Source organism: Canis lupus, chromosome 12 (genome assembly GCF_048164855.1).
Source record: "Canis lupus baileyi chromosome 12, mCanLup2.hap1, whole genome shotgun sequence".
NCBI classification, from domain to species: Eukaryota; Metazoa; Chordata; class Mammalia; order Carnivora; family Canidae; genus Canis; species Canis lupus.
The window spans coordinates 11,590,698-11,615,431 of record NC_132849.1 but is presented as its reverse complement, the minus strand read 5'-3'; the positions used below and the strand labels follow the sequence as shown (position 1 = coordinate 11,615,431).

At 43.9% G+C, this 24,734-nt stretch overlaps 1 protein-coding gene and 1 long non-coding RNA gene across 3 annotated transcripts; both read right to left on the bottom strand.

Moving 5' to 3' along the window:
- Positions 1 to 470: 470 nt before the first annotated feature.
- Positions 471 to 5,661, bottom strand: NHLH2 (nescient helix-loop-helix 2). 2 transcript variants are annotated; one of them, XM_072769651.1, is made up of 4 exons: positions 5,543 to 5,661; positions 3,221 to 3,403; positions 2,478 to 2,815; positions 471 to 908 (listed from the first exon to the last, which is right to left on the bottom strand). In XM_072769651.1, exon 4 carries the CDS (start codon positions 898 to 900, stop codon positions 493 to 495), a length of 408 nt encoding a protein of 135 aa, XP_072625752.1. In that variant the 5' UTR covers positions 901 to 908; positions 2,478 to 2,815; positions 3,221 to 3,403; positions 5,543 to 5,661; the 3' UTR covers positions 471 to 492. The 2 variants fall into 2 exon arrangements, with proteins under 2 accessions (XP_072625752.1, XP_072625753.1); XM_072769652.1 differs by lacking the exons at positions 3,221 to 3,403; positions 5,543 to 5,661 and having other exon boundaries at positions 2,478 to 3,160.
- An 8,260-nt stretch (positions 5,662 to 13,921) lies between these two features.
- Positions 13,922 to 22,923, bottom strand: LOC140601111 (uncharacterized). Its single transcript, XR_012004165.1, has 3 exons — positions 22,010 to 22,923; positions 15,924 to 16,027; positions 13,922 to 14,626 (listed from the first exon to the last, which is right to left on the bottom strand). It is a non-coding gene; the product is annotated as an uncharacterized lncRNA (long non-coding RNA).
- Between the last annotated feature and the right edge of the window lie 1,811 nt (positions 22,924 to 24,734).

The window sequence follows — 24,734 nt, the reverse complement described above, 5'->3', positions numbered from 1 at the left end:
ACATAATCTTCCTTTTCGCAGCTGAACGGAAACTTTCCTGTTCCACCTTTCTGTGCCTTAAATCTCTACACGGGAGGAGGGTCCTTCCCAAACCCTCCAAATGCTGGGTGGTGATTTGTCAATTAGAAAAATCCCAGATAGTCTAAAGTTAGAGGAGTCTTGACTCTGAGCTTCTTTCTGCCCTCGTCCTTTCAAAACACGGAGATCTACGGGAAGGTGAAGCTGCAGGTGAGCTGCGGCAACCGCCCCTACAGGGTCGCAGCGCACGGAGGGGAGCCCGGGAGGCGGTGCGAGGTCTCGGGCCTCCCGGAGGCTCGCCTGGCCCGGAAGATGCCCCCTGCCTGCCCCAGGCTCGCCAGACGGCCCCACCTTCCCGAGCTGGAAGCCTCCCGTGGTCTCCCTGCGGACCCGACCGGAGGGGCCGCCCTGCCGGAGGGGCTCCCCGGCCTCGCCCCGCGCCCCGCGCCCCGCGCCCGCGCCCGCGCCCGCGCCCTACACGTCCAGGACGTGGTTGAGATAGGAGATGTAGCAGATGGCCAGGCGCAGGATCTCGATCTTGGAGAGCTTCTTGTCCGGGGGCAGCGTGGGCAGCAGCTTGCGGAGCTCGGCGAAGGCCAGGTTGAAGGCTTCCACGCGGATCCGCTCGCGGGTGGCGTGGGCCGAGCGGTACTTGGCGGTGGCGCGCCGGCGGCGGCGCTTCTCCTCGCGGCTCAGCTGCTGCGGGTGCGGGTAGAGCGCGGCCCGGCCGCCGCCCTTGCCGTCGCCCTCGGCCTCCTCCACCGGCTCCAGGTCCGACACGCTGCCCAGCACCTTGGCGTCCGCGCCGCCCAGCGACTCCGGGTCCGAGTGCGCCGAGCTGGGGTGGTCCGAGTCGGCCGCTTGGTCCGGACTCAGCATCATTTTGGAGGCTGGGGGGGAGTCAGAAAAGCAATCAGTGCGAGGAGGCAGGGGCTCCTTTGGGTCCGAGGGGCGCGGGCGCGTCCCGGGCCCCCTGTCCGCCCCCGGAGGGCGCGCTCGGCGGAGCCGGCCCCGCGGGGAGGGGAGGGAGCGCCGGGGAGAGCGGGGGCGGGGGGGGGGGTGGTCAGGCCCGAGCTCGCCAGGCCCGCGCCTCCCCGCGCCTCCCCACGGGGCGGGGGCCGGCCGCACCCCGGGCTGGGTCCTCGGCCTGCGTGCGGGCGGCCACGGCGCTCTGGGGGCCCGGGCCCGCGGGGAGCCCCGGCCGAGTCCCGACGCCGCAGGGCCGCCCGCCGCACCGTCCCTTCCCTGGCCCCTCCGGGTCTGCGCCGGGCGGGCGGCCGCGGGGGGCGCGGCCCACGGCAGCCCCAGGCCAAGGCGCCGGCGCCCCCGGGCGAGCGCGGGGCGTGCGGGGCGCGGGGCGCGGGGCGCGGGGGAGCCCGGGCCGGGGTGCGGACGCCGCCGCCAGGCTGCCAGGCCGCCCGGCCGCCCGGCGCGCCTCGCTTCTCCGGGGAAACAAAGCCGAGACGGTGACGGAACCGACGCGGAGGCCCGTCCTCCCGCACCCTGGCCCTGACGCTCGCGGCCCCGAGGCGCATCTGTCACGCAGACAGGCGCACGCGTCGGGGACCTCGGACGCGGCCACGGGGAACGAGACAGGGCGCCCGGCAGCCGGCGCGACACCCCCGGGGGAGGCCGCGGCCGGGGGGCGGCGGGAGCGGAGGCCGCGAGGGCAGCGGGAGCGCGGCGGGAGGGGACGGCGCGAGCGGCCGATCCTGCGCCCGGGGCCCGCGGCGGCCCTGCCGAGGCCGACCCCCGGCGCTCAGCCCTCCTGCAAGGCCTCCCGCAAGGCCGGGCCGCGCTCCTCTGGGGCCGGGGCCGGGGCCGGGGCCGGGGCCGGGGCCGGGGCGGCACCTGCGGGGTCAGCGCGCACCGGCCGCGGCGCGGGGCAGCAGCAGGCCGGGCCCGGGAGGGCGGCCCGAGCCGCGCTGGCCGCGGGAGAAAGCCTCGGCGGCGGCGTGTAGGAGGGAGGACTTGCTCCTGGAGGAACAAAAGCCAGGGACGTGTGAGCGGCTCCCAGCGCCGCACTCGCCCGGGAGCGGATCTGTCTCCAAGCTGGCTTTCATTGCGCTGCCAGGAAAGCAGGTCCTCTAAGGCAAAATAAAAGCGAATGCTCCAAGTCAGCTACATGGGGCTCCCTACGGGGTTTTCACAGACAACATTTGTAAAGTCGAACAACTTGCATCCACACATTCGGCTTGAAAGGGCATAAATAAATTGGCGAGTGACGGAAAATCACAATAAGCAACAACATAGTTGTAGTGCGGCTAAGAAGTTCCTGGGCTGCCCTCAAAGCAGGTTAAAATTCTCCTCCAGATACCTTTTTAAAATATTCACAGATAGCATGTCGTGCTTACGTTTTATTTATTTAACAATTAGCTGAAGTACGTCTACCAATGCAATATGAATAATCCAACTTAGTTCCAAGGTGGGGAAAAAAAAATTATTTAAAGGAGCCTTACCTTGTAAAAGCCTTTTCGAGAATCTTTTCTCCAATCTTTTAGAGTTACAGATTCCAAAGAATACAGGGGAGGAATTCCGAAATATATTAAAAGCAGCAAATATTTATTACATTCGAATATGAAAAAGCAGCTGTCATCTCGCTGGTGTCCACAGCGAGGGACGATAGTATCTCAGGATGTGGACGATATAAATGACTGTTCACTTAGTTGATAGACCAAAAACGCCGTTTCCTTTTAATTGTTCACAGACATTTCAGGAAATTCGTTGTTGAATTTTTTTTTTTTTTAAGTGAGGTGCTGAAAAGTCTCGTGCTTTTTTTTTTTCCTCTTCTAGGTCTCTATAAATAACAAAAGAGATGCAGAGATAAACACAATCACATCAAAGGGTTGATGCCTCCACTTTCTAATAGCGGAAGAATCAATAAGAAAGATGGTTAAGATAAGATCCTGCTCCAATAGGACTCCTTTCCTTCCCTTAATACGGTTGAGCAGAAACTGGGAAGTGCAAGGCAGAGATGCGATCTTCCTCAGAAGTGATTTTTTTTTTTTTTTTTTTTTTGAAATAAGGCTTTGTTCAGCTGATGTCTCCCCAGTTCCCAGGAACACAATACTGTAACTCGGGGCTAAGCTTGCCTCTTCCTCTTTCCTCATTTACTTGTAGGTCGTATAAATACACCTATTTGCAGTTTCAAAGTCTTTAAAGGCTTGCTTCCATCTCCCACCCCACCCCCTCCTTTCTTTACCTTACAGCAAAATATATATAGTCTGGCTTGGAGACGCTTGGAGAAGGTTGGTGGGAAGTGAACGTCTCCCGGAGTAACAGTGACAGGGAAGCGGAGAAAGACGGGAGAGGGTGGGAGAGCCAGAGCAAAGAGGCAGAGATGCGTGTGTGGCTTCTTGGCTCTCCTGGTACCAATTGATTCAGCCTGGAGATGGTGGAAGAGATAAAGGCTTAAGAAGGGGGATGGAATTTTTTTTCCCTAAATTGATATTTAATGGGAAATCCTATTGGACAGAAACCTGGACATGAGTCACTTAATTGGACTTGACATCTGTCACAGTGTGGGAGTTTTCACAGCCCAAATATTTTAGCAGATCAGATTCCCACTGAATCTGTGCCATAAAATATAGCAGTTGAAAGCAGTCCATGATAGAAACCTTAGCCTCTAAACAGAGTCTCTAGCCATTATCAGACTATTTCTCTTTTTTCAGATTATTGATGCAGTATTTAAGTGTGAATAAACAACATATTGACTATGGAAAAATTCTCCCCACATATTAGGCAAACAGGATTTTCCCCCATAATGTTTAGGAAAATATTTGTGTCCAGAACACGAAAATATACACCATATATGGTACTACAGTAAATATATTCAGATATGCAACAGCTATCATTTATTAGGGATCATTTGCTTGATTTTAGTGATCATTTACATTTTAAAAGATACTGGAACAGGACTTGAATGAACATATTCATGTTTTTTAAATCTATCCTGCCACTGGTTTAATTTTCCAACATATGATTTTTTTTAAGCTTTTTCAATAGATTAAGTCATTGGCGGAACTGGGAACAGAATCCAGGTATTGTAATTTCAGAGAGCATTCTACGATAAGACCATTCTACTTTTCTAAATATGTTTGTTTCTCTCTTCACCCATTCATTCATTCAAGTTAAAATATGGCATGTTACGTGCGTTGATTATTGCATTTCATTTTTGCTTATTTTAACCACGTGAATATTTAGCTGTGTGGCAGTGCATTGGGCCAGAATGTAAACCCACACAAATCACCAGTGTATTGCAGCTCATTATGCCTTTGCCTTACACGACCCCATGGTCCTGAATTTATATGCCTTCTAACAAAAGGGAAAATCTAGTTCAATTACTTTACCACTTTATAGAGATATTGTTAGTCTCCATCAACTATATATTATTTGCAATCATCTTAGCTTTTTCGATTGTGTAAGCTTAAAAAGAAATAAAAGGGTATTGTAGCCTTATTCCCACCACACTAATTCCTGCGGGAACATTTGTGGAGAGAGGAGTCCTCGTTTTTCCTTTTTTTCAATTTTGCTCTAAAAACAGGTTTTATCATCAGGGGAGAGGATTGATCAGCCTGCCCCTGGGAGTGACCCTCATGGCTACCACCAGTCCTGTTTGCTTTTGCACACACTTTTCAGCTTATGGGAGATGCCTGGCCCAGAACAGGGTGGGGGTGAGGGAGAGTAGGAAGTGCCTCCAAGGAAAATGGGCGCCAACGGTTTCCAGCCTTGCCTCTGCCCAGCCCCAGCACAGGAGTGCATTTTAGATATCCCTAGGACATTTAAGGGGAGGCGGAAACCAGCCACATTTAGGTGGCAGTGGAAACAGGTGAGCGGGTGAACTCCCCAAGGTGATGAAGAAGAACGGAAAAAGGAGATTTCCCCAGTGTGGCTGAGAGCAGCAACACTAAGCATTTACAGATAGCCAGAAGTGTGCACACATTTGTGCACCTACAAATACCTCTACTCACCGCCCCCACCACCACCACCACTACTCGCATAAGCTAGCTGGCCCTATTAGAGTGCTACACATTCAGATTGACAGTGAAAAACCTGGTGAGTCTAATCACCATAGCACATGAGACAGTTGCTACAGTGGGAAGCCACTGGTACCTCTGGTTACCCTGGTGTTGGGGGAAGAAGGGAAAGGGAAAAGGTACTTAGGCAGGTCGGATTCAGCCAAGATGTGTGTGGACCCAGACACCTTCTTTACATTCAGGCTTACTGATTGCACACTGACAGGCCACATGTACATACATTAATACGTAAGCCCTTGTAAGCAGGTACACGCTCAGACCCATACATAGCCATGGCTGGACGCATGGTCATGGTCACAAACATGGATTCACACTAACGTACATGCATTCTTTCTCCCAGGAAAGCCTCCCCTCCCCCGCTGCCACCTTTGCCTTTTCTAAGACCTCCCTGGAACCAATGGTCCTTCCTTCTGTGCTTCACAAGCACTTTTTTTTCCTCTCCCCCTTAGAGATTACATATTGTATGCGGTGAATCTTGGTTTCCATACCTGTGTTTCCTACCAAGCTGTGATGCTTCCAGGGCAGGTCCGCAGTTTACAGCCCCAAGGAGAATGTCTGAGTTTGACACATTGTAAGTACTCAGGACATTTATGGTGAATGAGGCCCTGTGTGCAGAAGCAGCCAGGATGTTTGTAACACAGAAACACTTCTACCAAAAGATTCCCATGGTTTCACTTGTACCAGTTTCCTCTTCTACAAAAGTGAGGATAATAATCCTGCCCCTACTCACTTCACAGGCTGGTTATGAGACTCACTGTATGTGATAAAGTATCCTATAAAATACTAAGCATCATACAAACGAAGATATTATGGAGTATTAGGAGTAGTATTCAGTATTATTAAATCAGTGGAGAGGTGGCAAGCAGTGATTTAAAAAGCCAGACGGGGCACCTGGGTGACTCAGTTAAGTGTCCAGTTCTTGGTTTCACTTGAGTCATGATCTCAGGGTCGTGGGATGGAGTCCGACATTGGGCTTCTTGCTCAGTGCGGAGTCTGCTTGAGATCTTCTCCCTCTCCCTCCCATTGTCTCTGCCTACCCCCTGCCCCATACACACTCTCCTTCTCTCAAATAAATAAAACCTAAAAAAAAAAAAAAAAAAAAAGCCAGATTTCCTGGATTTATCATATGCTAGCTATGTGAACTTAAGGGAGTTACTTTACTTCTCTGGACCTCAGTTTTTCATCTATAAAATGGGAGTAATAAAAGTATATTATGTTTTGTGTTCTGTCATCCTTTTTCTAAAGATGAACAGAGATCATCTATGTAAAGTACTTAAATGAAAGGCCAGAACTCATGCTTAATCAGTGTTGACTGTTGTTAACAATATTAGTTATTATTCAAAATGCATACATATTGGGAACCAGAAATACAAAGTAAAATTACATGACATAAAAACATATCAGTATACTCACCCCAATTGTGTGTGTGTGTGTGTGTATTTGGCAACTAACCTGCGAAATACAGGTGAGCGCTTTCCAGATGTCAGACATAGGTCTAGGGACTTTACACATATTAATTCATTCTCTCTTTTTTTTTTTTTTAAATTTTTTTTTTAATTCATTCTCTCTTCACCACAAAGCAATGAGACAGGTACTGTTATTGTCCTGATTATGCATAGTAGGGAAGCTGGGACACAGAATGCAAGGTTATATAGCTAATAAATTATAGAGCCAAGATTTAGACTCAGGTAGTCTAAATTTGGAAACCGCCACCACTGTGCACTACTGCTTCTATGGTCATGATGTTCTACACAAATATACTCAGGCAGAGGAATTATTCACCAAATGAAATGCATATTCTGAGGGAGAAATATACATGTGCACAAAACATATATAGACAACCACATTTTGCATTCAAAAGTGGTCAATGAGCAAACAGTTTCAAATACTTACTGTGCATATAGCATTGTGCCAGATGCTATTGGACTACAAAGGCTTTATAATTATTTGTTAATTCCACTAGACAGCTGTTTCCAATCTATTTTCTTAAATTTTGCACCCCATCAGTAAAAATTTTGAGCACACACAACCAGTTTATGTACGTTTATTATTAACAAACTTTATACATGGACTTACTCTACAAGCATATTCTATAATTCTAAACCATAAACAAAAAGACATTTTTAAGGAATACTAAACATAAAATTAATCTTTGTTAAAAATTTTTATTTATCATTATTATTAAATACAAAAGCCTATTAACAACACAAGATAATATATAGTTTTTTTAAGCAATAAGCTTCATTTTATTTATAATCATTGCTTAACCCTTTGTGATAATGTGATCTGATGGCCTAGTTTTTAAGCTCAGTTTACTTAGAATCCAGTTTTTAGGGCTCATATAGCAGAAAGAAATGTAATAAAAAAATTCAAAGATCCAAATAGTAGTTCATCACTTTAACTAAATTATGATTCTTTTTTCTATCTCATCTACCAAATAAGCCAAAGTTTTGTTGAAATTAGGCTAACAAATTTCCTTCTAATGGGAATTCTTTATTCTTTTGTCAAAGGATCTCAAAAGCCCTGAAACTCTTTATTTAGAATTTTAACAGTTTGATTTTTCTAAGTATTTTAAGTGTTCACATGTAAGAGATTTTGATATACAGACACATTTCCATTACTTTGGGCAGCAAAAATCATGTAACAATAGAAAATTTTCTAAGTATCTATCTTTATTTTTTATTTTAATTTTTTTAGGGGGGGCAGAGAGAAAGTGTGTGTGTGTGTGTATGTGTGTGTGTACCTGCAGGGAAGGAGGGATGGAGGGAGAAGGAGAGAGAATCTTAATTAAGCAGGCTCCACACCCAGCGAGGAGCCCAACGTAGGGCTCTATTTCAGAGCCCAGAGATCATGACCGTGAGATCATGACCTGAGCTGAAACCAGGTGTCAGACACTTAACTGACTGAACCACCCAGGCACTCCCCAAAAATCTCTTTAAAATGTCTCTTCCATAGCACAAATTTCTTTTTAAAAATTTGCCATTTAACTCTTTTAAAAATGCTTAAAGAGAGCCACTAGGGTGTTTTGTCTGTTGGTCTGTTGGTTTTCATCTGCTGTTAGCATCCTACTGACACCCCTTAGTCATGAAAGAAAAATAAATTTGGAACACATAAAGTTGAGCAAGATTCCTTAAAAGATTCTACATACTACATATTAACTACATACTAATTCTTTGTGGGACAGTAGAATTTCATAGTCTCTTCCAGTTTCACTTACTGCAAAGATCCTACCATATTTTAGAAGATTTGTATTTCTAAAACTAACTACATGGGTATATCTCATAGAGTTCAACTTCCTTATGGAAAATTCTTACATAGGAATTATTTGGTGAATAAATTTTGTTTGTGGGATCCCTGGGTGGCGCAGCGGTTTGGCGCCTGCCTTTGGCCCAGGGCGCGATCCTGGAGACTCGGGATCGAATCCCACGTCGGGCTCCCGGTGCATGGAGCCCGCTTCTCCCTCTGCCTGTGTCTCTGCCTCTCTCTCTCTCTCTGTGACTATCATGAATAAATAAATAAAATCTTTAAAAAAAAATAAAATAAAATAAATTTTGTTTGTGATGGTGTTTCTGGCCCTAGGCTCTATATTTGAGTTAAAGCAGCCATTTCCTCAGTGGTTTTTACATCTACACTTTTTCCATAAATCATTCTTTTATTAAAGATCATTTCAGTTGTGAATAGCTCTTCCCCCATATATTTCACCTTCATGCCCCCTTAAAAAAGAGAAGTTCTCCATTGTTTGATTATTGAAACAGAATCTCTAAAGTATTGTGAGCTGAAATATGTTAGAAATCACTGCTGTTCTTTCTCACCCAGCTAAATAGCAAACTTGCATCACAATATGAATTGGCCTCATACTTGTTTCTTCAAATCTCCAGTAGTGTTTTCCCAGTGTGTATCAGTGAAATTTGCCAACACAGGAATGCATTTTCATTACCTTATTGGTTTCTGTGTACTACCTCAGCCTTTTCCCCACGAATGGCTTTTGCTATGAAATATGAAACCTCAAAAAAAGCTTCTAAACATTTACCATTATATTTAGTAAAATGTTTAAAAGCACTAGATTGAGTAAGACATGACTTTAAAACATCATTGAAAAACTTCAGAGGTTTGCTTTCATGTTTTGGATGCTTAATTTTTAAAATCAGTTCATTGAAGTTTAGTTTATATAGAGGAAAATTCACCCTTCAGAGATGTTCAGTTCTATGAGTTTGACAAATGCATACATTCATGTAACCAGCACAGTCAAAATATAGAACATTTCTATCCCCCTAAAATATCCCTGTATTCCTTAGTAACCAATCCCTCTGTCCACAACCAACCTCAGACAACCAGTGATCTGATTTCTGTTTTTATAGTTCTGCCTTTTCTAGAAGGTTGTAAAAATGGAATCATCTAGTATGCAGACTTTTGAGTCGGGCTTTTTTACTCCATATAAAGCTTTGGAGATTCATTCATGTTGTTGAATGAATCAGTAATTTGGTTCATTTTGGTTTGTTTTTTTTTTGTTGTTTTTTTTTTTTTTTGTTTTTTTTCTGAAGTAGCCCATTGTGTGATGTAGCACAGTTAGTTAATCCACTCACTAATAAAGCAACATTTGAGTTGTTTCCAGTTGGATACTAAGAATACAGCTAACAAATTGGTATAAGCATGCACATGAAGGCATGTATGAGGACACATGTATACAGTTCTGAGTAAATAATTAGGGATGAGATCTTTGCGTTGTAAGGTGAGTGTTTGTTGAACTTTATGAGAAACTGCCAAACTGTTTTACAAAGTAGTTCTACCATTTGCATTTTTGCCAGCAATGCTCTAGCTTCCAACATCTTCCTTACCATTTATTATTATTAGCTCTTAAAAGTTTATTTTAAGCCATTCTAACAGATATCTAGTGGTATCTCATTGTAATTTTATTTTGCATTTGCCCTCCTTTCAGCTTTATTGAGGTATAACATATTGAAAAACCTGCATGCATTTAAAGTGCACAGTGTAATGAGTTTGGGCATATGTGTGGAGCCATGAAACAATCATCGCCATCAAGGCAGTGAGCATATCCATTATACTCTGTGATCCATCCCTGTTCATCCTCCCTTCTCCTCATCCCGCAGGAAACCATTGGTCTAATTGCTGTCACCAGAGATTATTTTGTGTTTTTAGAATTTTATATGTGGAATCAAATACTATGTTTTCTTTTTTATCAATGAGCCTTTTATCAATGAGTCATTATTTTGAGGTCCGTTCACGTTGTTACATGTATCAGTAGTCTGTTCCTTATTATTGCAGGGTAGTACTCATTTTACCATTTTCAGAGCTCCTTATATGATTGCATAAATACAGGTTTCTACCTGGTAACATATTTCTTCTGCCTGAAGAGCACCCATTAACATTTATTACACAGCAGGCCAGTGGCGCTGAATTTTCTCATCTGTTGTTTTTCTGAAAATGTCTTTATTTTGGTTTCATTGTCGAAATATTTGCTCTGGATATAGAATTATCAACTGGCAGTTGTTTTTACTTTTTTCTTTCAGTCAGTATTTTATAAATGTGTTGCTTTTTTTGGAGGGGACTTGTGTAGTTTTTGATGAGAGGTCTACCCTAATTCTTATCTTTATTCCTCTGTATATGATGTGGTCCTCCCTCTTCTCCTCTAGCTGCCATCAAGATTTTCTCTTTATTTTGGGTTTTCAGCAGCTTAATTGATGTACATAGGTATGTGTGAAGTGTTTTGGTTTGTTTGGTGTATATACTCTCGGGGGTTGTCTGAGCTCCTTGGATCTGTGATTTACTGTTACTCATCAGTTTGGAAACATTCTTAGCCATTATTTTTTCAAAATCTTTTGTGTTCCATTATATTTTTCTTAGCCTTCTGGAATTTCAATTATAAGTATGTTAAAATGTTTGATACTGTCCTAGATCTCTCAGATGCCTGTTCTGTTGTCGTTGTTGCTGGGTTTGCTTTCATTTTTCTTTCTCTCTCTCTCTCTCTCTCTCTCTCTCTCTCGGTGGGAAGTGGTAACTTTGATTGATAGATCTTTAAGTTAATCAGTTCTCTCAGCTGGGTTCAGTCTACTGATGAACAGGTCGAAGGCACTCTGCAGCTGATGTTGGGTTTATCATTTATAGCATTTCCCTCTCTCTTCTGAAACTCCCCATCTGTTTATACATGCTGTTTATCTTTTCCACTATATTCTCTTACATATTAATTATAGTTATTGTAAAGTCCCTATCTGCTCGTCCTTCTATTATCCAAGTATTACTTGAATTTGCTCCTATTGATTGCATTGTCCTGTTGACAGTGGGTTTTATGTGTGTGTACATGTGTATAAATGTAGTTTTTGAGGGAATACCAGATGTTTCATGTAGAACAGTAGAGACAGAGGTAAATACTATTAATGCCAGAAAACAATCATGACTCTTCCTTTGTCAGGCCCTTAGTATGGAGAATTGAGTCATGAGGGTCAAGTTAGCAGAGGAGCTGGCTTTGGGTTTTGTTGTTGCTATGCTGAGTGTCAGTACACCACAGACTTCAAATTCTTCTAGCAATGGGCTACTTTTGCCTTGTGGTTAGGATGAGAGCCTCACGATGGATAATTTTCTCGGGACTATCACTGCACCATCAGCTTTCAGATTAGATCTATCACCATGTGCGGGCCCCATCCCCAGCCTTAGACTGCTGGTGCTCATTACTTTGTCCCAGGCTTGTGTTGGCAATATGATGATTTTTCTGTTGTTCTACTCAGTCTGAGTCTTAGGGAAGGACCCATGTACTTCAGCCTTAGATATGTGCTCCTCTATGCATTCCTTGCCCCTCCTCCTTACAACAGCCAAATTCTGCTTTATATTTGTGATTGATCTTGAGCAGGAGTTTTCTTCCCCTTCCCCACTGGTAGGAAACCTCTGCTTGATATTATTTTGGGATCTTGGGCCCAAGATGGTTTTGTGCTTCTCCCTAAGGAGAGTCTTTTTTTTATACTCTACTTTCTTCCCACAATACATCTTTTCCTGTGCCTTGGGCAACAGTCTTTGCTGCCAGTCCCCCAAAAGCTTGAATGTTAACACACATGACAAGAATCTAGGGAAATGCATGGTGTCTTCTGCCTGAACCCCATGCCTGCCAATTACCTCCTATACATGTGTTGCACCCCTACTCTCTTTCATGAGCATTCAGTAAAGGTTTAAGGATAAGAGCTTGTGAAAAGTTTGAACTCCCCTTGGTGGAGCCCTCACTCTTCTGGACTGACACACAGCTCCCACTCAGCCTTTGTCAGTTCCTTAGAATTGTAGCTATTCCTCCCCTCGTGTTCCCTGGCCTACTCCTTTTTCTCATGTACCCTCCTGTAAGTGAGAGAGTTTGTCTTCTGCCTCTCTCTCTGTCTCTCTCTCTCTCTTTTTTTTTAAGATTTTATTTATTTATTCATGAGAGACACAGAGAGAAGGCAGAAACATAAGCAAGGGGAGAAGCAGGCTCCCCGCAGTGAGTCCGATGTGGGACTTGATCCTGAGACCCCAGGATCACACCCTAAGCCGAAGGCAGATGCTCAACCCATGAGCCACCCAGGCGTCCCAACTTCTGACCCTCTTTAGAAGGACTTGACTCTCTTTGGAACTCAGGTTGTTCATCGTTTTGTGACCCCAGCTCTCGGAGACGTTCACTGAAATTTCCAATGTAGTTTTTCATCTGAATTTTTCTTTTTGTTAGGATGGGAACAACATCTTTGCAAGCTTTCCACATCTTAAGGGGAAGTGAAACTCTGTGTGTAATTTTAAAGACTCTTGGTTATCATGATGGTATGGAACTCTCATCAGCTCCATCTAAAGGTAAAAGATACACTTAGGTTGAGTTTAATTGTTAAGTAGTTAACACTCTTGATAATTTTAAAGTTTTAGGTGAGTTCTTGTTGGATCTGCTTAGATCAGCATGTTTTTTATTGAAGTATAGCTGATGAGGCATTCATGTCTATAGTGGGGAGAGTGCCAGCTGCCATTTTCTCGTTGTTTGCTGGTGCCTGCATTATTAGTATAAAGTTTAATTTATGGCATCTTTCAATGAATTATTTTTAAGCCATTTGTCTCTTTGTGTGGGTTAATTTTCTTAAAGCTAGATAATATAATTGCAAACTCTCTTAACCAAGCACATTCAAAGTGCAATACATCACAGTACAGTGAGAGTGATTAAGTGGCAGAAGTCTCCATTGTGGGCCCCTGCAGGTTTGAGCACTCCCACTCTGCCCTGAGGGTGCTTTTATACCATACATGACACACAACTTTATGACCTAAACAGAACTGAAGGAACCAGGATCAGTTCACATATTGGGTTGTTTTTTTTTTAAGATTTTATTTATTTATTCATGAGAGACACAGAGAGAGAGAGAGAGAGAGAGAGAGAGAGAGAAAGAGAGAGAGAGGCAGAGACACAGGCAGAGGGAGAAGCAGGCTCCCTGCAAGGAGCCTGATGTGGGACTTGATCCCGGGTCTCCAGGATCACACCCTGGGCTGCAGGCGGCGCTAAACCGCTGCGCCACCGGGGCTGCCCTCAGTTTACGTATTGTTTGTTGGTAAGGCTTGATGTCCTTCTTTAGATAAAACATCTGCTAGAATATTAGAGATAAAAATTAGACATAATGGAAATTCTAGTATTTTCCACCCTAGACCTCAGTAGATCTTCTAGTATACTCCCTGGCTTGCGTACCCCTCGGAGACAGTGAACTAGACTATGAGTTCCTTGTGGGGGTAGAACTTCTAGCACACTGTTTGTTTTGCCCCACCCCCTGCACCCCACCGCCTGCTCTAGGCCTCCTGGTTTGTAGGTAGACAACACGCTTTCTTGCTGAATAAGCAAACGTGTGATTCCCGGTTTCAGGAAGCCTTGTTTCTCACAAAATGGGTTGAGTCAGTTATGACAGCCAGATGAAAAAAACAGAAACCTACCTAAGATCATATGTATTAAGTAAGGTGTACCACACTGATGATAACATTCACTTGGTTTTAGAGAAAAAGCGTTACATACAAACTGAAGCATGTGTGGGTCTTGGTGAGGACATGATCACAGGAGTAGGAGCTGCGGTCCCTGTGGGTCAACCACACCAGCAGAGACTGTGGGGAGGGCTGAGGTACTTCATCAGGCAGAGAAGACACACTCGCTGGCCCTAACCTGAGGGCAATCTCTGCCCTCTAGTGCCTTCTAGCTGGTTCAGCAGGATCTGGTGCACTTGGGCAGCCACAGAACCATAGGGGCCAAAGTAGGATGTCTGTCGCCATGGCCTCTTCTCTCTACAGCTTGCCCTTCTGCTTTAATGCTTTGTCGGGGAAATCCCCCTACTTCATTTTCCAGAAATGATCCACATTCCTTTTCACAACTGCACAGAGCTTCATCTTGTGAGATCCTGTATTACTCAATCACCGTCATATGTATGGGCTTTTAGGTTGTTTCAGTATCTTATGATTATTAGCAATACTTATGCCTATATCTTAAGTAATGTCAACTTTTGAAAATAAAATGACATTTTCCTTTCATAGTTTTCTGCGTAGATTTGTCAGTCTTTAAGGTCCAGAGGGGGAAAGTATTTGTTTTCCTTAAAAAAAAAAAAAAAAAGATTTTCTTTACTTATTCATGAGAGACACAGAGAGAGAGGCAGAGACACAGGCAGAGGGAGAAGCAGGCTCCCCCTGGGGAGCCCGATATGGGACTCAATGCCATGATCCTGGGATCACGACCTGAGCTGAAGGCAGACGCTCAACCATTGAGCTACCCAGGCACCTCTCTTTTTCTTTTTTATAACATTTTAAAAAATTTAAATTCAATTTGCCAACATATAGTATAACACCGAGTGCTCATCCCATCAAGTGCCCTCCTTAGTGCCCATCACCCAGTTTCCCCACCTTGCTACCTTTCTCCCCTTCTGCCAGAGAGGGAAAGAAAGTGCACAGAGACATCAGGGAACGCCATGTAGCTCCAACCTAGTGATGGAAAACCTACAATGGGGGGGGGGAGGGGAGGTAATGAAAGGAAGAGCAGATGCAGGGAATATATTCTTGAAGTCAGTGGTCCCTAAAGAAGAGTGTATGTACCTCAAGGAAGGTGAATATTAATCCTTTGGGTTCCAGGAAGAAAAGATTTGAACTGTGTTTAAATTTTAGCTAAAATGAAATAAATATTATATTTATTTATATTTATTAACTCTGTTAATACACAGAGTGACAACACTGACCTCGCTGTACCAGTGCCTTGTGATTGGTCACCAGCCACATGCGCAGCCATAGAAACCCCCTGTGTTATTTCACTAATCCGTGGGACTGCCAGGCATTGTAGCCTAAGTGCTGATAGGGTAGCACTGGCCAGTTTCAGTAGAGCCAGACTTTTCAACCATCGGAGAACCTCTAGGATACGTTCTTTTTTTTTTTTTTTTTTTTTTTTTTTAAGATTTTATTTATGTATTCATGAGAGCCACAGAGAGAGAGGCAGAGACATAGGCAGAGGGAGAAGCAGGCTCCCTGTGGGGAAGCCAATAAGGGACTTGATCCCAGGACCCCAGAGATCACACCCTGAGCCAAAGGCAGACGCTCAACCACTGAGCCACTCGGGTGCCCCGAGAAATACTTTTGAAAGATGGAAATGTGACTCTGACGCCAGAAAAAAATGTGTCACCTCTAAAGAAACCTCATACTTACACCCTTAAAAACAATTTAGAAACCAATTAAAATTAAATTTTTCCAAAACAAGGGCTTTCCATGAGTTTCAGACCCAGATGTGGTAAATATTAAAGTGCACTGCCTTCTCATTAATTTGTAAGAAATGCTTTGCAGCAGGGACAAAAGGAGCTTCACTCGCACAATTTGAATGAAAACCACAGTGTGCAGGCAATGATATACCTCTTTCATTTCAGTTGCACATGTTGTGAGATATCTTCTTCACTATGGCAGTCTTTCAAACCAAAAATCAGGATATACAAGCTTGGAGACAGGACTTTGAATTTCTGAAACACAGAATTCAGCCAAGAGTTTTAAAAATTAAGTGTATCCAATAACATTGCTGTATGTATCATTTGTTAACATCCGTCTTAGTGATGTTAAAAAGGGCTTTCATATTGTTAATAAACAAAACATTTTTTAAAAAATATGATTTATTATTCATATATTCCCTCTTGGTATTTTAGTGCTAGAAGTGATTTATAAATAAACCAAGAAAAAAGAAAAAAAAAAAATAAATAAATAAATAAACCAAGAAACATATGCTGGGGGAGTGTGTTCAAGCAATATTTTTTTACCAATTGTGATATGTGATCAAATGTTTGAAGAGTGTGCCTTCTATCTTTTTTTAAGATTTTATTTACTTATTCATGAGAGACACAGAGAGAGAGCAGAGACAGAAGAAGCAGGCTCCATGCAAGGAGCCCGATATGGGACTCGATCCCAGGACTCCCGGATCACGCCCTGAGCCGAAAGCAGAAGCTCAACCTGAGCCACCCAGGTGTCCCTAGAGAGTGGGCGCCTTCTAAAGAATATATTTAGCAAATGACCTTTTCACCATTAATACATGTCTACTAGAATTTTGTTTATTATTTCTTTTTATCTCCCAATTTTCAGTTATGGCTGATAATTGAGTAGAATCTTATCTCCTTCTAAAGGTAACCAATGACACTTTATTTGCACTGCCTAAATGGATAGATAGATAGATAGATAGATAGATAGATATAAATAGATAACTAGGGCAGCCCTGGTGGCGCAGGGGTTTAGCACCGCCTGCAGCCCAGGGTTTGATCCTGGGGTCCCTGGATCAAGTCCCACATAGGGCTCCCTGGGTGGAGCCTGCTTCTCCCTCTGCCTATGCCTCTGCGCCCCCCCCCCCCCGTGTGTGTCTCTGTGAATAAATTAATAGAATCTTTAAAAAAAAAGATAACTAGATGGATCTAGATTTAGATGGATACATAGGTGTATATAAATATGCATACATGCACTCACATCTTTCCTTTTTTAAAGATTTATTTATTTATTTGAGAGAGAGAGAGAGAGAGAGCAGGGGAAGGGCAGAGGGAGAGGGAGAGAATCCTCAAGCAGACTCTGCACTGAATGCAGAGCCCCACTAGTGGCTGAGATCATGACCTGAGCAGAAAATCAAGAGTTGGGTCAGTTAACCACCCCTAATCTTTCCTTTTTTAGCCATTGAGAATGAGGAGCAGGTTGTGTCCCTCTATTCCTAAATACTTCAGTGTATATTTCCTAAGAATAAGGACATAACCACATTATAGTTATCCAAATCAGGAAATTAACAGTGATGTTGACAGAATTTAAAGATTTAACTTAATCAGATAATAAACATAAAACCAATGAAGTCAAGAATAAATCAAATGCCTGTCTGAGTTGTCTCATCTGTAATATGAAAACTAATACTTGCCTTACATGTCACAATAATGCTTCAAACATTAAGAAAATGTTGAAAGCACTTTGAAAAATTTTTTAAAAGTCACATGTTAAAGATTGTCATAATTACTTCAATTTTATTTGTATTTGTATATGTAGTTGTTCTTAAGTCTACTGTAAGCACTGTTTTATTTATGTTTTTTTTAAAGAATTTATTCATGAGACACACAGAGAGAGAGAGACAGAGACAGAGACACAGGCAGAGGGAGAAGCAGGCTCCATGCAGGGAGCCTGACGTGGGACTCGATCCCGGGCCTCCAGGATCAGGACCTGGGCTGAAAGCGGTGCTAAACCGCTGAGCCACCCGGGCTGCCCTGTAAGCGCTGTTTTAACATGCTCAGTTACCTTTGTTAAAAAATAAAAATCCAGGGGTGCCTGCATGGCATCTGCCTTCAGCTCAGGACATGATCAGGGTCCTGGGATCGAGCCCCGCGTCAGGCTCCCTGCTCAGTGGGGAGTCTGATTCTTCCTCTCTTCCCTCCCCACCACTTGTGCTTACTCTCTCTCTCTCTCTCTCTCTCTTTCAAATAAATAAATAAAATCTTTTAAAAAAGAAAAAAATCCACTAGTTATGCTTACCATTAGACTGAGAGGGAGAGTCTTAACACAGGATAATACAGTCTACAGTTATACCAAGGAGCCCAATAGCAAAACAGCCAACATATCAAGAGGTGGGGAGGTGTGCGTGAGTCATGGCCATGGTGGGTCTATGCGGATCAAGAGCTGCACTGCCACCTTTCTGTGTTCATGGCAAGGAATTGGACTTGATACATAGCTGGTGCAATTTATTAGATTATTGGGGGTTGGGTGGGAGGGGGAGGAACACAGCCATGTCAACTCAATGGCACTGCTACCAAGACTCCCCAAGAGGCCCGGACCTCAAAAGTAAACAGGAGCAGAAATTTATATAAAGAACTACAGAAGGTTCTTTTTTTTTTCAACTTGACTCTCTAGAGTCTGCTTACTTGGTATCTCTCTGTCTGCCTCTCTCAGATGTGCTATAAATGCCATGCTCTCCCTATAAAAGGTAGAAAGGCTTGGAGGAAGCCCTTAGAGGAGAGAACAAAGGGTTCCTAGACTGGATGGCAGAAATAACCCAGCATGTAGTAAGAAGAGGAAATTTTTAAGAAGGCAGAGGAGTATTCCAGCAGGTATATGGCTTGGAGGGAAAAGACAAAAAAATAGAAACTTTCCATCTTGAAGCTCTCTTTTCCCCGGCCCCAAAGACCTTCCTGCTCACGATGAATCTAGATTCTGAGTGAAAAGCAGCATTCTGTGTCCTTCAGATTAATCGAGAGAACATCCAGACACGGACAGGTTTGAGAAATCCTGATCTGGACCTCAGGCAAAGAAAGGGCTAAAAGGTGAATTACTCCTACCTGAGATTGATAGAGAAACCCACCCTGAACTCACAAGGTAAATCAGGTTTTCTCATTTCTTCTTCCAGTTGAAGTTTGCAATTTTGGAAGAGAAGGCAGGGGAGGAGAGATGGCCAGCTGACTAAATAGGTGGTATCAAAAACTAGGATTTGGTTTTCTAAATCATGGCTGGAGATGCCAGAATAATGAGCTCCTGGCAAGAAGAAGAAGGCATCTTTTAAAACCAGGATAACATATTTGGCAAGAAGTCCTATGCTCTGATAAAGAGGACTTCAAAAGGAAATCTAGGGAAGGGAGCAGATAAAACCGTAAAGATACTGTGCTGTACATCTTCCAATCACCCGTCCCCGATCCCCTCTCTGCCCTCTTCCCTGCTGCTCTGTCCCTGGGGATCTGACCATATAGGCTGCATCCTTGGCCCCCATGCCTTCTATTTGGCTTGAGACAATGAGAGCCACCCTTTAGGAACCATCTCTGGGTTCAAATAACCACACCTTCCACCTGCCAGTCATGCCTCCCTACCATTACCACAGCCAGAGTGCTGCAGTATCCTGCCTCAGCTTCCCAGTTTCCCCAAATCATGCTCTCTCCTTCATAAATAATATCTCTTAATCGCTTCTCACCTTGCCTTTTTTGAGTATGGCAGTTTCTCCTTCCATGACTGTGACAGACAGTTATATATGTGGAGGATGATGGGTGTGAGGTAGGAAAGGGGAGTGTATGAGAAGAAGTGTTCACTGAGTTTCTACCAAAAAAAGTCAAAAGGAACAGACACAGCAGCCATGACAGTTGTGGCAGGAGCAGTGGTAGCTGAGGCTTAAGAAGACTGCATGGCAAAGAATGTATTTACATAATAAAACGAAGCAGTCTTCAATTCAGATTCTTAAATGCAAGCCAGGCAGTGAGGCAGTAGTTCCAAGGAAACTAACTGATGGATCCCAGGAGTTGAGGATTGCACTACCTACCAGAAAGGTGCACACCTGTGCTAACATGAATTTATTTCAGAGGGACTCAATGCAGGTTGCAAATTGGTAAAGAGAAAGAAGGGAAGCATGGCAATATGGTATTATCTATAGCAGTGATTCTCAACTGGGGGCACTTCTACTCTCCAGAGAACATTTGGCAATGTGTGGGGACATTTTTTATTATCTCTGAGGCAGAGGGAATTGTGCTTCTGGTATCTTATGGGTAGAGGCCAGGGATGCTTATATACATACTAATGCCCAGGACATCTCCTAAGACAGAATTATCTGCCCCAATGCCTGGCTGACTGGGTAGAAGCTGGAAATGGTGTAGCTCCTCCAGTGGTATAGAAGTTCAGTATCTAGAATTAGCTAGACCTGGATTTGAACCCCAGCTTCATTTCCTATCTGCTAGTGATCTGGCCTCTCCAAACTTTGGTTCTTTATCTTTAAGATAGGGGAGGTAATAAGACCCCTCCCATAGAGTTCCTGTGAGGATGAAAAGAGGCGATGCATACAAATTGTTTAGCACAGTGTTTGACACGTAGTTCAAGTTCTCAACAAGTGTTAGCTCCTGTTAGGATAATTGCCCTCTTCCAGCACAGATTATAACTCCATTAAAACTAATTTATGAGGAAGAGGGAAGTTTCAGCAGAGCTGTTAGTTTTCATGATTAGGTGACTATAGGCATGTGTTCACTTTGTGAAAATTTATTGAGCTCTACACTTGGGATTGGAGGTGTTTTCTGTATCTATGCTATAATCCAATGAAAAGTTTGCTTAAAATAATTAATGAAAGTCTCATTCTGTCCTCCTCCAAAAAAAAAGAAAAAAAGAACCCAAAACAAAACATACCCCCCCCCCCCCCCCCCGCCCACTGAAACATCTAATAAATTCTTGAGACATTGGGTGACTCAGTGGTTGAGAATCTGCCTTCTCAACTGCTCAGGTTGTGATTCTGGGGTCCCACACTGAGTTCCCCGTAGGGAGCCTGCTTCTCCCTCTGCCTACGTCTCTGCCTCTCTCTCTCCGTCTCTCGTGAATAAATACATAAAATCTTTTAAAAAAGAGAGAGAGAGAGAAAACCCAGTGCCACCAGTCTAGATTCATCCCTTGGTGCTCCCTCAAAGCTCCCCAGAGAGCCTCATGTTAGCGTTTTTTCCCCCAAGGGTAAAAAATGTTTCTCTAGTATTTCCTGGTAATACTAAATGTAAGAGTACATTCCTTGGGCTCAAAGGGGTGACTTGGGTGTTGGTGAGACACCGAGAAGGCATTCTGCCTTGGAAAATGCAAACTTCCCAGGGACTCGGATTTCTATGGCAAAGTTCTAGCACAAAGTTCCAACGCATCACAATGAAAATATATAGTACTGAGGATTTTACCAGGTGATTGCCCATTTATTTGATCACATCTGTTAGCATTTTCTGGTGCCAGGGCATGATGAAGACCTATTTATTCATAAGACTGTTGCCAGGGTACCTAAGTGCTTTAATCAGTTCTTGAAATAGTTCTTTGCCTCACAACTGAAAAGCAAATATTTTCCTGTTTCTCTTTTACATACAGTCTCAAGCTGTTGCTGGAGGAGCACAGGGATGTTCGATAAGGTTAGAACATTCTCCTCCTGAAAACTCTTGTTTGCTAGGTTGGTGGGATTATGGGTGATGTTCTTTTATCCTTTCAAAGGTGTTCTTTAATGTCGACATAAAATTCTTTGAAAAATAAGCATTTTTAAAAAGGTTACAGAAAGGTCTTTTTCAGGAGGTAAAACATTTTGGAGAGTTCTCAGCGTGGGGACATGGGAATAACTAACAAATGGATTAGGAAATGCCAATTTGACAAACAATTGAAACCTAAAAGGAGACAGCCTGCTAGCTAACTTCTGTGAACAACCAAGCATATAAAAGATAAAATGTACACATAATTAATTAAATACTGCATCTTTTTCATCCAGACATTGTGTCCAGCAGATAAGGCCTCAAAACTAAAATAAAATAAAAGGCTCAAGGGGTGTTTCAGAGCCATTGTTCCCATTAACCTAATGTACCTGAAGAAAGTGTTAATATTCATTCCTCAGACTAGGCCATCAGATTTGACCTGATTGGTGTCTTGTTTCTGCAGGGCCCTCCCTGAGTGACCAGGGTAAACTGATAACCTGATCTCTGTTGAGGTGATTGAACTAGTAATGCCTCATCACTTACCCTTCCCAGATATCTTGTTCTGTTGATGATGTCTCGATGTTTGAATCCAAAGGAGTTTGTGAATTCAGGTCCCTGGGAATTTCAAGTAACTGGATCTGGCTGGCGAAGGAGACACTTGGACCCGTAGGTTACGTAGGTGACGGCAGCTCAAGGATTTCTTCCGCGTTAGTGTGGGGATGGGGGTTGGGGGGGGTGGCCGTGGGGATGGGGCGCAGAATGGGGGACTTTGACAGCTCTGGAGTCTGTGGCCAACTAAAAATTAGTCCACACCTCCACCCCAGGGTAACCATGTAAAATTTCTGGAACCTCTGAATGTTACTCTAAATGGCAAAAGGTGTGCTTAAGTCATGGGTCTTGATTAAGTTAAGGAGCATCTCCTAGTACAGCCCCATGGGTCTTGCATGCGATCACGTGTAACCTTGTAAGAGTGAGACAGAGGGAGCTTTCACAGAGAAGGTGATGTGAAGACGGAGCAGAGGCAAGGAGCCAGATGTCAAGGAATATGGACAGCCACCAGAAACTGGAAAGGCAAGGAAGGGGCTCTCCCCTAGAGACAGGGAAAGGAGTGGGATCTGCTGACGTCTTGACTTCAGGCTTCTGAAGCCTTCGGGACTATGAGAGAATACATTCCTGTTAGCCACCAACTTGTAGTAGTTACCACAGGCACAGACACTAGGACAGGGTCTGATACTGTTCCGGGTTCGGATTCTGGGTTCAGAGTGTTAACTGTCATCTTAGACGTAGTTTGTTCTGAACCTCTGTTTGCTCATATATAAGATGAGAGCAAATGCATGAGGTATCTCGTACATAGTGGTTGGTACCCACTCATACTACATGAACGTTGATTTTTGTGGAAAAAAACAACTCTGTGGTTAAAGCTTATATCGATATGTCCACAGACTCTGAGGTTACAGGGACATTCTGTGAGCACGTATGAAGAAAGCACATGTGCTGGCGGGTGTGAGGGTGTGGGCACGGAAGTGGGTGGTGGGCCAGTTAGAAGCGGGGGGGAGGTGATGGAATCAGTGGGGAGAGAGATTGTGTGGGAGGTCAGCGAAGGGATCATAGGATTCCTGTATGATTATAAAGCAGATGGATGAAGGCCCTCAGAATTTAATGGAAAAATTCCCCGGTTTCTTCTTGAAGGGCTTAGCTTTTTATATCCACATCCATATTTTAAACCTCATAACTGAAATCTAAGTACACTCTTCATTTGTAGCTTGTCAGCTGAGGGGAAATTACAGAATGGGTCACAGCAGCGGGAAGATTATGGGTTGCATCTGATAAATGGCTATTTATATGTACTGAGCCGGCTCTGGGGTATTCTCAGGGTATAATTTCATAGCAGAGTTAACATCATCACATAAAATATGACAACAGGTTTTACACTGCCGATCTGAAATGAAATTGCAGCCTTCTATAATGAGCAAGTGAGGCCCAGAGGCAGAATGCATTGAGCTTCACCAAGACCTGTCACCTCCAGTCATAGGCCTTTGAGTGGAGAGAGGACAAACAGGCAGAGGTGACAGGACATTCCTGGCTTTCTTGTGACACCCGGCAACCCACTTTGGGAGGAATGGTTTCCTTCCTCCACATCACCGGGACCATTCCCCTCATTCCATGGACAGGCTTCCTAAAGTGGACTGGGTGTAAATCATAACCCCATCCCTCCCATTGACTCACAGCATCATTTCAGGGATGACGCACCTTCATTTCTATTGATCTTCAATTGGCAAAGACTCTGAACTCCCCATCACTGCACGCCCTCAGCCCAGTGCTTAATGATTTATGAAAAATCCAAATGCCCCAGAGGTGGTCCACACTTGAAGGTACTACCAAAGTAAATATTTTAAGTGGATCCTTTTTGAAATGAAAATAATCACAGCAGTGTTCATCTCCCTGGTCAGCTGGGATTTTTGCTTCCACTAATTGTGGGAGGGAGGGGCTGTGTGCCTGTTGTCTGGGGAGCACACCTGTACTTTCTAAGCTAATTTTCCTCAGTGAATGAGTTGGTCTCATTTTAAGTGAAAGTAGAGCTTACTCTGTTTCTAGCCTGGAGCCACCTGGGTTTCCTTGTAGTAAACTCCATTGCTTCAGAGAGTTCTGCCCTGGAGTCTGGGCACCTTTGAGAGAAGAAATGTGTATCAGGGTATTACATTCAATAATGAAGTTATTACTCAATTTTTTTGTACTCATGCTCTTATTCTCTTATAGCTGGCCAGCGCCACCTATTTTTTCCCCCTCTGAGTCCTCTCAGACATGCAGAACCTTTATCATATTTACAGAATACATTTGAATATAAATTCCCATTCCCACCATTTCCACCCCAAATAAAAGGCCAGCTGGAACTGTATGCAGGGAGGGTTAAGCAACCACAGGATTAGCTGAAACTCTGCCTCTATTGCTCTGGGCAAGATGGTGCTTGGACCCCAGCTGTTCCCCGTCACAGCATCTGCTCCATGGTTTCAAGTTACTTGTCAGCACCAACCATGAGTGAAAGAAATTCTTAAATTTTCCAATCAAACACCATTTCTCTAAGTCCTAAGGCCTACTTCAGACTCCTATTAATATCATGAGTTACACCCTCCTTTCCCCTAGTCCATAGTAGACCTGCAGACACAGAAAGTCCTAGAATAGATGAAATTGATTAGAATTCTGGGATGAAAACCAGACTCCTAGAAATCTCAAAAGTGACATTTTCACATTATGCACATAATTCCCTTTC